The sequence below is a fragment of the Petaurus breviceps genome, unplaced genomic scaffold (assembly GCF_028583685.1).
Source record: "Petaurus breviceps papuanus isolate PSGF00001 unplaced genomic scaffold, PetGlider_PUasm1.0 186, whole genome shotgun sequence".
Taxonomy (NCBI): domain Eukaryota; kingdom Metazoa; phylum Chordata; class Mammalia; order Diprotodontia; family Petauridae; genus Petaurus; species Petaurus breviceps.
This window is the reverse complement of record NW_027185798.1, coordinates 8,252,353-8,264,361: the sequence shown is the minus strand read 5'-3', so window position 1 is coordinate 8,264,361 and position 12,009 is coordinate 8,252,353. Positions and strand designations below refer to the sequence as shown.

Genomic DNA, 12,009 nt, shown 5'->3' with positions numbered 1-12,009 from the left:
TGCATGCTACCATGGGGGAGGGGGAAGAGGGAAGGAGAGGGAGTGGGAGAAAATTTAAAAGCTAAGGGATTGTGGAACTGAATGTTGTAAACTAAAAGTAAATAAATAAATTTAAATTTAAAAAAAGTCAATTCTCCAGAAACTGCCTTTCCTCTCCCTCTTGGAATCATTTCTCTCTGAATTGGTAATGATAATGCTAATCCTTTTCCTCCTCCCTGATACCTCAAGTATACTTGGCCTCTGCAAGTGGGAGGATAACTCCCTAGTTAAACAGGGAAACTCATGGTGGGGGACAGTTCTGAGTGCAACATTGTTGGGTTTGCCCCTCACAACCACAGGGCAACTCTCATCTCCTACCACACATCATCTTTGCAAAACTGCCCTCCCCAACATGACTTCCTCAGATATTTTGGCCACCCCATTTATGCTGGCTGCTCCTCTATGGAATACTTTCTCCATCTAGACAACTTGCCTCTCCACAATAGAATATTCCCTTACTTGGCACACAAGCTACATGGCCACTGGACAGGTTAATACCCCTGTTGAGAGAGGGCTTGTAAAATTTTCTGCTGGTCTTTTAACTTGTACTACCTTTGTGGATACGGCTGGTGATAAGTGTTTCTGTAACTTTACATCAGCCAACAGTACAAGTTGTACTGAGGGAGCACTTCCTACTTGCCCCTGTGTAAAGCCAAGCATGATCAACTTTCCAGAGGACTGCTGCTATGAACAGCTTTTCAAGATTCTGATTACACAGTATGGTGAACTCTCTTTTTATTCAGTAACAAATCAGAACAAAACATTGACAGAAAATCAAAATACAGCATTCACCATGTCACAACTCAACAACTTAACACTAAAATGGTCACATACTTTTCACCAAAGTGGTCACATCATTTTAAGCAAAAGATAACATTCATTTAGTAAATCCTTCATTTAGTCAATCCTTAATTCAATCACCCTTAAGGAGGCAAGCCTCCTTAATTGACAGCAAAGTACAAAGGTCAAAGTCTTCCACCCATGAGGTGCAATTAAGTTACAGTATCATCAGTCACTACTAAGTACTCTCTTAAGAAGTAGTGGAAAGTACAAAGGCTATCTACCCCTAGGTCACAAGTAAGTTACAATCTCATCTGTCAGCATTAAATACCCAAGGAAAAGTCTTTTCATCTTGACTTGAGGCAGACTCTCAGCTTCCATGGTTCCTCTTCTATGGTCCCAGCTTCTGCCCAAATCTAACCAACTGCCACCTGAGTTCAAAGGCAGACAGCTCCCAGTTCCTTGTCCAGTCTCTGTACAGTTCCTGTTCCATATTGAAGCTCACAGTGCCTAATCCACCTCAAATCCTTCACAGTTTCTGTTCCTGGAAAGACAAAACTCAACTAGACCACAACAACATTCATGCACATTGCCAGCATTCTCATCAATTCACTTTCTGCCTGTGCAATCAACATAGACCCAAAGCAGACAAAGTATCAACACCACAATCATGCTTCCTCAGGCAGCTCGGGATGGTTCTGGAAGAGGCTCTGCTACCATAAGCTCCATTCTCACAATCAAAGTCACTTCCTCCAGCCTGGGCCTCTCCTCCTCAGCCTCCAGCTGCTGGCTCCCAGAAGTTCTGACTCTCCAACCTGTGCTTTTTCCTTATATAGAGTATTAGCTCCGCCCTGCCCCACCCCTTCCTGTTACCTCAGCAACAGGGGTTCATACATTCTGTTTCTTAACAGAGGCTTGATATAATTAACTTGAAACAAAGTGCTAGGTACCTATTTCCTTGCCAATACAAGCGCATGAAAGATCTTCAAATTCCAACGATTTTACGATTACAACCTGTGACCTCATCCCTCCATCTAGACCCCATGTCACATCCTGTCCTCCAGTGGCAAGGTTTTCTACAAGTAAAACAAACTTCTCTCCTGATTACTTTTGATGGTACAGGGTGAGGATGGGAAGGGATGGGCTAGGGATAGTGAGGAATGGGCTGCAGCTGCTGCAGAGGGCTTGCAAGGAAAACATTCCTTTTTGCTTCTCTAATTCCCTTTTTACTATTTTCATCCTCCTCTGCCAGATTAACAGCCAGCCCGGTGGTGGTCTTAAGAAGGAACCCAATGTCAGAGTGGTCAGCTGAATTTGTTTAGAGATCTAAAGGGAAAGATTATCAACAAAGTTGGAAAGAAAGTGAACTTTCGGTACAGCTAGGTGACAGAATGAATAGAGCACTGATGCTGGAGGCAAGAGGATCTGAGTTCAAATCCAGCCTCAGACACTTAACATTTACTAGCCATGTGACTTGGGGCAAGTCAGTTAACACCAATTGCCCTGCCTTCTCCCCTCCAAAAGGCAAAAAAAAAGTGACCTTGTTCCCCCACACTGTCATGCTGGAGTCATTCTGTCACAAGGCACAAGCTCATTCTGGGGCAGAGTTGATGGGAATGGCTGCTCCCTCCCCTCTGCCCTATCCATACATCTGTCCCATTTTAAAGGTGAGAGCTCAAAGATAATAGAACCCTTAACTAACAGTAACAATATAACACAATATAAGTACACTGTAAAGCGATATAACAATACAAATACACAAGTACAAGTATACAAATACAAGTAATCCACACTGTGCCAGCAATCCACTCGAATAACAGAAATAAACATCCCATACCTCTGACCAAGAGCCCAACTAAAATGTTAACTTCAACTGGTCCCCACACAATATCCACAGTATTTGCAATTCTTAGGCAAATAAAATTTGACACCTGCAAGAAATAAAAATGAAAAATGAGAAAGTTGATTCATTGATTATTCTCTATTCCAATCAGTATCAATCAATTTGATATGATTCTATAAGGAAGCAATTATAAATTCTATACATTTGGCCCCAGAGCTATGAGCAGCAGATTGTAAAAAATCAGTTGCTTAATGAAAGAAAGTTAAAGAGAGGCACTCTGCCCTCCTTTTTTTCTTGTCATGGTGACCAAACTCAATGTGGCAAAAGTGACTCAACTACATGGAAAATCCCCCAATTTATTTTTGTGGCTCCAGGCCATTCTCTTGTCCAACACTAGCAGGTGATCATGTTATAACTACTTAGTGGAGATGGCAGGTGCTTCATTCAATCTGTAACCTTTTTCCTAAAATATGTCATTTTTGGCCTTGAAGAGCAAGGTCTACCAACCAACGAGATTCTCTGTTTTCCCATGCCTCTTTCGTATATTTGGGCAAGAATAAGCAATGTATTAACCCATACTTTGTATGAGTCACATAAGAAGATAGTTTCTAATAGAAGGGCCCTCTAATAATCCTCAAACTTTAATGCAATGTTCATTACTTGTTTGTGTGGTCCTGTGCTTTATCCTTCATTCCTGAAGAGGATCATAATATCAGGAACATGATGCCATGATTTGCTAGTGATTTGGTTTTAAGGAAGGGAGGGCTGTGTAAAGTTACCAGCTTCACCTTCTCCTTCAGAACCCTCTTTAAATTACTCTTTTACCAGCTGTGGAGCTCACTAGCACCACCAAAAGAATGCTAACAAAGACATCACCATCCTGCTTTACTAACTTCCATGACCAAATGAAGCAGGAGTCATGCATGGCATTGGACGGAAAGTTCTCCCCACCCATATGTTCTTGGAGCATGTGTGTAGCTCCTGCCTAACCTAAGGAGAAGAACATCCATCTTGGGACAACCTGGTCAATGGAGATATTTCCTGCTTTGCCCAACCTGCACTTCTGCTGATATATTGTGTGCTTATTTTTGCCTGTGAATCACATGTCCACCAAAAGAATTATTCGGTATTTGGTATAGCCACTCAAGAAAGTCTAGGTATCTAACCCTATAAATATTGGGCCCTGAAAAGAGGGAATATCTCAGATCATGGGGAAGAACTGAGGTCCACTTCATTAGAGGGGGCCATGGACCCATTAATAAAGTGCTTTTGGCTCAGAGCTCTGCCTTAGTCTCTTATTGTAGCATAATTTTTATTGCCACAAAACAAAGAGAAAAACAAAAAAAAATGTATGCAAAAAATATTTGCCAATCTCTGTGCCAAAAAAAACCCCACAACAACATGAAAACAAAATCAAAGAGCAGAGTGCTTCCCACTCTGCCTTATGCCCAAGGTGATTTCTAAGGGCCCTTCCACTTTTCCCATCCTCTGATCCCACAGAAGACAGAAGAGAAGAGTCTGGAATAAGGTGTCAGCTAAACCCATAAGGATCCAGCACCTGAGACAGTGTAGTTCAGTGGAAAGAGATGTAGATTAGGTTTCTGAAGAACTTCAGAGGAGGAAGAAGGCTGGAGGAGGGAGAAAGTCAAGGCCACCCTGAGAAACAAAGGGGTGGGACAAACCATGGGCAAAGGAATAAGCTGTGGAGTGTGTATCAGCAATGCCATAGTCACAATGCCTATGGAGATTACAGATATGCTGATATAATTATCCATCACAAAATACATCATGCTTGCCATATGGGGGAATAAAGTAGAAAATTTATTAAGATACCAAAAGACTGAGTCCCAAAACCAGAAAGTGAAAGCCATCAGAGTAGTTATGACATTGGCACAGGTAGATAAAGTAGAAAGCACTCACATTTTCAAGCCTTTAAAACAGAACAGGCTACCTCAGGCAAAGGTCCTCCTCTCCCCACTCACAGCAACCACCCAGCGTCCGGGAAGCGCGCTCCCAGCAGCTCCGGCCCCTGGCAGTCCTCAGCAGGAGTCCTTAGCAGAAATTCTGGCTAACTCAAAAAGGGCTTCGCGCTGCCGCTGCCTCTGCGGCTGCCGCCTGCGGGAGGAGAAGGAGCCCAAGAGTTCGGAATTCAGCCACAGGAAAAGATAAGAACTGAGCAGCAAAGCAGGGGCACTGAATGTGTTTCCTGGCTGCATCCCACAGTTTGGGACCCAGGGGGCGGATGGACTTGTGACTATGGTGGGTGGGATGAAGTGCCTTGGATCCCCAGGGACCCCACCTTGTTGGTTTTGTTGCCCAGCCCCCTCTCTGTACTTGGAAGCAGGGGCTGGAGCTGTATGAGGGGAAGGACACCGCCCCCCCCCCCAGAACTTTATTTGAACTCTTGTTTTGAATTGAGGTAATAATGCAATGTACTTTGTGTTTGTTTAAGGCCCAGTGACCATTTTGGTAACTTTAGTTCTGTACTTTGAAAATGTGACCTAAGAAATGTTTAGTGCCAATTCAAAAGTAAATTGTCTATGCTATGGGCATGAAAGATCTTGGGGCTGAATGTAATGGAAATGAAAATTTGGAAGATCTTCCCTGCCCCTAGGCTAAAGTACACCTGAAGCCTGGGGTGGGAGGCTTGTTTTTCAGTAGGTACTTTTTGATTGGCCAGTGGGTCCAAAAGGTTGTTACATTCTCTAAGCCAGGAGAAGGCTATATAAGCCCTGATGTGTAGCTTTGTTTTGGGGGCTCACTTTGAGAAGTGTTCTGTGATTTGATCTGTATTCTGGGAAGCCGTTGTCCAGGGCCCCCCTGGCTTTGAAAAACCCAGATGTGGAAACCCAGATGTTGACTGGGTATGGATGTAATGGTTGGACAGTTTGGAAATCTGTCTACTTGATCTGTTTCTGTCTTGATAATTCTGCCTGTATACTTTGAAGTTCAGGGTGCTGACCTTTTCCCCTGAACAAGGTAAACGATATATGTCTGACTGATTAAAGTAAGCTTGTTAACCCATTTTGAGTTGCTTTCCTTTAACAAAGCAGATCCAAGAACCTGTGCTGGCAGCAAACCCTGAGGACATGCTTGGGGTGCTTGCCGCTACAGAGTGTTACAACTGCCATTTGTGAACATCCCCCATCCCTCCTGTCTCAGGCAAGTTCACCTAGGAGACTTGCCCAAAACAAAGCCTGCCTAGGAGAACTGCCCAAACCTGCTACCTGGAACCTATAGCACTTCCCCCCTTCCCAGTTACTTGAGGACTTTCCAGTTGGGCAACAAATGGGTCATTAGGCAACAAACTGATTGCTACCTTTTGGTTTCTAATAACTGTCAAGTTGTGGTTTCCCCTTATAACAGTTATGTTGTAGATTTTGTCTATATAAGCCCCAAGCTTATATGTCTTGATGCTGCTTGATTTGGGTACATGACCCCTGGCAGTAGCTAGCTCATTCGTTAAACTCCACTTAAAATGAGAAATTATCTCACTCGCTGATTTCTCAGTACAACACTTTGGAGGCCACAGTGATATGGCAGCATTCCATGTTGCTGCGGAGACCTGGAACCTTAGATTCAGGGAAGGGAAAGAGTTTGTCCTGCCCTAACCCTGAGGGGAATCAGCCCCTGAGGATGTCCCAGGGCCCCCAGGCTTGGATAGAGTTAGCCAAGTCCCTCCTCAACTCTGATTCATTCCTACATTAGGCCACCATGAAGTTCCAGCCTGTCCTCTAGAGGTAAATGTGTTTCTGGGAGTACTCATTTGGTGGGGAACTGAGTGGCAGCTGGACACAGTTAACGTCCTCACCCCAGCTTCTCTCTGAAAAATCAGAGAGAGCCACTGGGGTAAGCCATCCTGTCTGGACCAATACAGGTCTGTCGTGGTTTGCCCCCCCCCCCCAGGATAAGGCATTCTGATTGGACCCAAGTTAGTCTGCTTTGGCTTGTCATAGGAGAAAATCCACCCTGCTTAGACCTGTATCAGTCTGTTCTGGCTTACCATTTAGTTCTGTTTCAAAGCAACTTTTAGTCTGAATTTAGTTTAAACTAAAAGACTGTGGAAAAATTTGTTTAAAACCAGGTTTGTTGTTTTGTTAAGTCCTGCTAATCCCGTCTTAAAGCTAAAACAAGTTGGCTCTCACTTTTAAAAATTGTAAGATTGTTAAATAAGTTATTTGGGATTATTGTTATAATGTTAAAACTTAAAGCTGATCCCCCAGCAGCTCTAAGGGTAGACAGGGTAGACACTTCCTCCTCCCCTCCCTTAGGAAGAGGGCCAACGTCACTTCCAATGTAGGGCTATAGGAGGTAACTGGAGGCCACATGTGCCAGTTACCATGTACTGGAGTCTTAAAAATAAAATATGAGAACCCTGAAAGACATACTGGCATTGAAAAAGAAAAATCAGTATTGAAAATAGAGGACTAGTCACACATAAAGTATGTAGTTTTCATCAGTCCAGAAGAAGAATATCATAGCATGGATAAGCAGATCAGCCCCCTCTTTGGGGTCTCTTGATTTTTCCTTATTTGTAAACTTAGCAGATCCCCCAGAAACCATTTGGTGGGCAAGGTCATCAACTCCAGGAGAAAACTAAAAGCTTTTTTGGGTTACGGAGCTCCTAAGCAATGAACTTGACTTACTGAGAAATGAAATTTCTTATGTTTATAAGTCATGGTAAACTTTTGTTGCTTATTGCAACTCCATACAAATAAAAACAACTGTATCAAGACCTGAGCATTGATTGCCATTTGAGGTAAAAGCCATTGGGACCACAACTAGTTTTATTTTGAGTTTGAATTTAGATATAGTTGTCTGCATTAAATCAGTATCTTGAGAGAAATGCCACAATCTGCTCAGAGGGAATGTGATCCTGCTACAGGTAAAGGTTTGCTTTTGGGAAAAGCCGAGAGGACAATTTTAGCCTCAGTCTAAAATGGGACCCTCCTGGCTCAGTTTCTGCATTGTCTTCCTTTGAAAAGGAATGTTTTTCACCTGGCCATTCCTGAGTCTGGCTATGAGATGAAATTAAAATGACTCTTATCTAAATTTAAACAAAGCTAAGGATGTTTTATCCTGTCATATCTAGCATGTCCCTGCTTTTTCCTTTTGTGACAAATTTCTCTAATTAGAGCAAGTGGTTAGTAAAAGATAGTAAAAGTACAATTCAGGTATGTGACATTTTGTTGTTCTTAATCTGAATGTGTAGTCATTCCATATCCCAAACAACTGGGTAAATTAATACAGGGGCTCGTCATCTGCCTACATGCATAGTCAAGTGAAAGATTAAATCCCTGGAATAGAACATTTTTTCTGAATGACATGGGAACAATTAGACAAAGGGAAAAGAAACTTGTGAAACAAAGGTACAAACGCAAGTTAATCATTATCCCATATGCTGAGGCTGGGATTCACCTGAGCTGCTAAAGTATGTGTTAGATCTGAACTATTCAGCCTAAAATTATATTCTTTTCTACAGCCTAAATAGTTTAATAAAAAGGTACTTGGCCTAGTTAATTGTCTGTTACTAAATATATCTGTCTCTCTCCTTATATCTTGGGCCCTGCATATTGAATTTGCCTGTCATATTTGTGTCTCTCAGATTACAGGTCAATTCACCTACAGTTGGCAGGTAACAATGGATACAAGTCTATACTCATCTGTTATCCCCTGAATGTGATATGCTTGGTTTCAGTCAACTTCCTCCTCAGGACAAGGACAGCTCTCTTCCCCTTTTCAGCCTGAAGAAACTATGGAAGCTGAGACCTTCATCCCTTCTCCCAAATGAATTTAGGTCCCAACTCTTTGAGGGGGGAATGATGGCATCCTAATGAAGCTGCCCCCAGTCCTAATATTAAAACTTCCATTTAGCTCCCCTTTCACCTGGATTCCCCCTTGGATGATTCCTTTGCTAAACAAAAAAAAAAGGGAGGGAGGTGGAGTAAGGACCAATCAGACTGGTGGACCTTTCCAGATGGGAGAATTTTTGTTCCAGAAATGGTGAGGAGGGAGTGGGTAAAGCATCTCCATCAAATCACTCATTTGGGAGCCAGAAAAATGAACTTACCCATGAGAGAGGGGTACTTAATTCCCCAACTAGATAACATTCTGTTAAGTACTGTCACAAGGTGCACGACCTATGCACAAGGAAATGCAAAACGAGGAGAGGCAGCCCCCCTCAGAATCAGACTCAGGGGGCAACAACCAAGAGAAAGGTAGGAGGCAGACTTCAGAAAAGTAAAACACTCCACAGCAGGTTAGCAGTATCTCCTGGTTTTTGTAAATACCTTTTCTGGATGGGTGGAAGCATTCTTCACAAAACATGAAACTGCTCTAGTGGTAGTTTAGAAAATTCTGAATGAACTCCTTCTCTGGTTTGTCCTTCTGATTGGGTTGGGCTCTAATAATGGGCCAGCTTTTACTGCTAAGGTATCCCAAAGACTGGCTAAAGCCATTGGGGTTTAATGGAAACTGCATTGTGCCCACCATCCACAGAGCTCAGGCCAAGTAGAGCAGACCAACCAAACCCTGAAGGAGTTCCCTACCAAATTAGTTCTAGAAACAAAGGAAAACTGGGTCACACTTCTTCCCCTGGCTCTACTCAGAATCAGGTGCACCCCCCAACCAAATTGGGCTCTCTCCCTTCAAAATTCCATGTCAAACCCCCATGCTCATAAGGGTAAAAACACCTGGATTATTAAAAAGGGGGGCCAAGTACTCTGGATATTCCAGGCAGAAGAGGGTTCATGGATGAGTTCACCCTCTGCCCTGGTTTCTTTCCCAATGTGAAATGCTTTTTACATTCGACTCTGTCTCAATGGCCTAAGGGAATGTTCGGAAGGAAACTCAATCACAGGAGATAGAGATCATCTTATAGTAGAAGGCCCCCTCCAAAGATTTCAAGGCCAAAACACTTCCTGACCGAACCTTGGCCCTGACTGTTGACTTTGCATGAATGCCCAGGCCCCCTATTATGTTGGTCTAGCCCTTCCCAAGGAAGTCTCCCAGGCATCAAGTTCCAAGACTTGAGACTGGGATCAACTGAGTTTAACTCTGGGGGATATCCAGGGCTCTGGTACCTATCTGGTACAAGGAGGCCTCTGTGCTGATCCTGGAGGCCAGACGGTGAGAGGGAGGAAATGCTGAAAATTGGTACCAGAGTTTGTTTCAAACATCCCCATGGTTGACGCTGATCTGTGCCTTTGCTGAACCATTACTGCTTCTTGACCTGGCCCTCACTATAGGTCCTTGTTTGTTTTCCCACCTCTTAATCCCATATTAACTCAGTCAATCTTCTCCTTGTAAGGAAGCCTAGATATCAGCCCCTGCATGAGTCACTTTCTATACAATAGCACCAATTGTGAGTCAAGGGTTTGACTTTCAATAAAAAGAAGTGGGGATTGTTATAACAGCCATTTTGTGAACATCCCCCATCCCTCAGTTTTGGGCATGTTCGCCTAGGAGACTTGCCCAAAACAAAGCCTGCCTAGGAGACCTGCCCCAACCTGTCACCTGGAAGCCATAGACACCCCTGGTCTTCCAGGTTACTTGGGGACTTTCCAGTTGGGCAACAAACTGATTGCTACCTTTTGGCTTCTAATAACTGTCAAGTTATAGTTTCCCCTTGGTAACAGTTATGTTGTGGCTTTTGTCTATATAAACGCCCAGTATATAGTCTTGATGCTTCTTGAATTGGGTACATGACCCCCGGCAGTCTCTGGCTCATTCACTAAACTCCACTTAAAATGATTAATGGTCTCACTTGCAGGTGTGGACACTCAGCATGTGGCAGTGGGCTCGAAAGCTCTGGGGATCCTCATGCCCCTGGCTATCACCCATCCAAGGTGTTGGTCCATCTCTGGCCACTCTCAGGAGAAACAGTGGACCCTGGTAAGTCCAGAGCACACGCAGCCACCTCTGCTCTTTCCTGGACCTGACCTCTCCTTCTGCTCCCCCAACTTTCTCCTGCCCTCTTCTCCTCTCCTCCAGTTCCCCTCTCCCTTCTTTTTCCCTGCACTAAGTCCCATCCTTTCCTGATTCCTTCCCTCCTTCCTCCACACTTTCCCTTTTCCCTATGGTTTTCCCTCACTTCCTCTCCCCTAACCCATTTGTCTTTATTCCACACTCCCCTTACCCTGTTTTTCTTTTCCCCAGACCCTTCTCTCCCTCCCTCCTTTCTTCACTCCCACCCTCCCTCATTTTCTTCCTTCCTACATCCCTTCAGTTCACCTTTCCCCCCTTTACCCTTTCTTGCCTTCCCTCAGTCAGCCCTCCCTTCTTTCCCTTCCTCTCCTTGTTTCCCTTCTCCGGTTTTTGGTTCTCTCAAACCTCGTCTCCCTCCTCTCCAGGTACTTGTGACCAGTCCTGACTTCCTTTCTCCTTCATAGCTTCCCCCTGATTTCCTGACATACCCAGGGGCTGCTTCTTCTGCCTATCCCTTCTCTCCCACACTTTCCACCTCACAACCTGACAGTTCCACCTTGAATGAACATGCACCCATCTCCAAAAGAGGGACCTGCATGGGGGAAATAAGAGCCCAAGAGACCCTTATCCCTCTACTATCCCATGTTCCTTCACATCTCCTGATATGATCCATCCCTCCTCCTCTCTCCTCACCCTGGCTAGGCCAGTGCCCCTCTCCTACAGGCTGCTGGATGGCCAGGACACCCTCCCACCTGTTGTCTTCCTGCATGGGCTGTTTAGCAACAAAAGCATCTTCCAGGCTCAGGCAGAGGCCCTGGCCCAGCAGACAGGCAGGAAGGTAAAGAATCCCAAATGATAGGTGAGCTGAGAGAGGGAGCATAGTATGGGAGGGACAAAGTCAGAAGAAGGGGGAGAGAGAATGTAGGGGAGGATGAAATGAGAGGAGCTGTCAAGGGGGGACAGACCTTCCCTCACTGGGCACATCTTGAGGGGCACCAGGAAGTCTACCTGCAAAGTGCCACCAAATGGAGTGGGCTCTTTCTCACAGGAGACTTTCATGCAAAGGCCAGATGATCACTTGGTGGGGATTTTTGTTCAGCCAAGGGTTGGACCCGAGGTCCCTTCCACCCTGGTGATTTAGCAAAGGTACCCTTCCCCTAAATATCTCCACTACAGAAACCTGGGATTCTCATCATCCTAGAGGTGTTGCCTTGGCTCGAGTGAACATTTTTTTAGAATTTATTTTAAATGGCAGACTGTCCTAGTAATGCATAGTAATTGTAATGCCTTTATGGTTAAGGAAGTTATCAGTTACTTTCTTTCCTAACATTAGAAAGCAAAAGGAAATGGAAGAAAGCTGAAAGTCAGGGAAAGAGGGAATCAGTGACCCAAGAAACAGAGTGGGGAAGGGCCAGCCCTAA

General features: G+C 44.3%; 1 protein-coding gene and 1 long non-coding RNA gene across 2 annotated transcripts in view; one reads left to right on the top strand and one right to left on the bottom strand.

Annotated features, from left to right (window-relative positions):
• Window positions 1-763: 763 nt before the first annotated feature.
• LOC138162379 (uncharacterized) overlaps window positions 764-12,009 on the bottom strand; it is a 38,927-nt gene continuing 27,681 nt past the window's right edge. Inside the window, exons 2-4 of the long non-coding RNA XR_011168619.1 lie at window positions 4,583-4,777; window positions 2,657-2,750; window positions 764-1,363 (exon numbers count right to left, since the gene is read on the bottom strand). This is a non-coding gene — a long non-coding RNA (uncharacterized lncRNA). The remainder of the gene's footprint in view (window positions 1,364-2,656; window positions 2,751-4,582; window positions 4,778-12,009) is intronic.
• The window catches only part of LOC138162272 (sn-1-specific diacylglycerol lipase ABHD11-like), a 5,343-nt gene continuing 2,138 nt past the window's right edge, over window positions 8,805-12,009 (top strand). Inside the window, exons 1-3 of the mRNA XM_069089288.1 lie at window positions 8,805-8,880; window positions 10,434-10,509; window positions 11,312-11,426. Coding sequence (XP_068945389.1) covers window positions 8,805-8,880; window positions 10,434-10,509; window positions 11,312-11,426 — 267 coding nt within the window. The remainder of the gene's footprint in view (window positions 8,881-10,433; window positions 10,510-11,311; window positions 11,427-12,009) is intronic.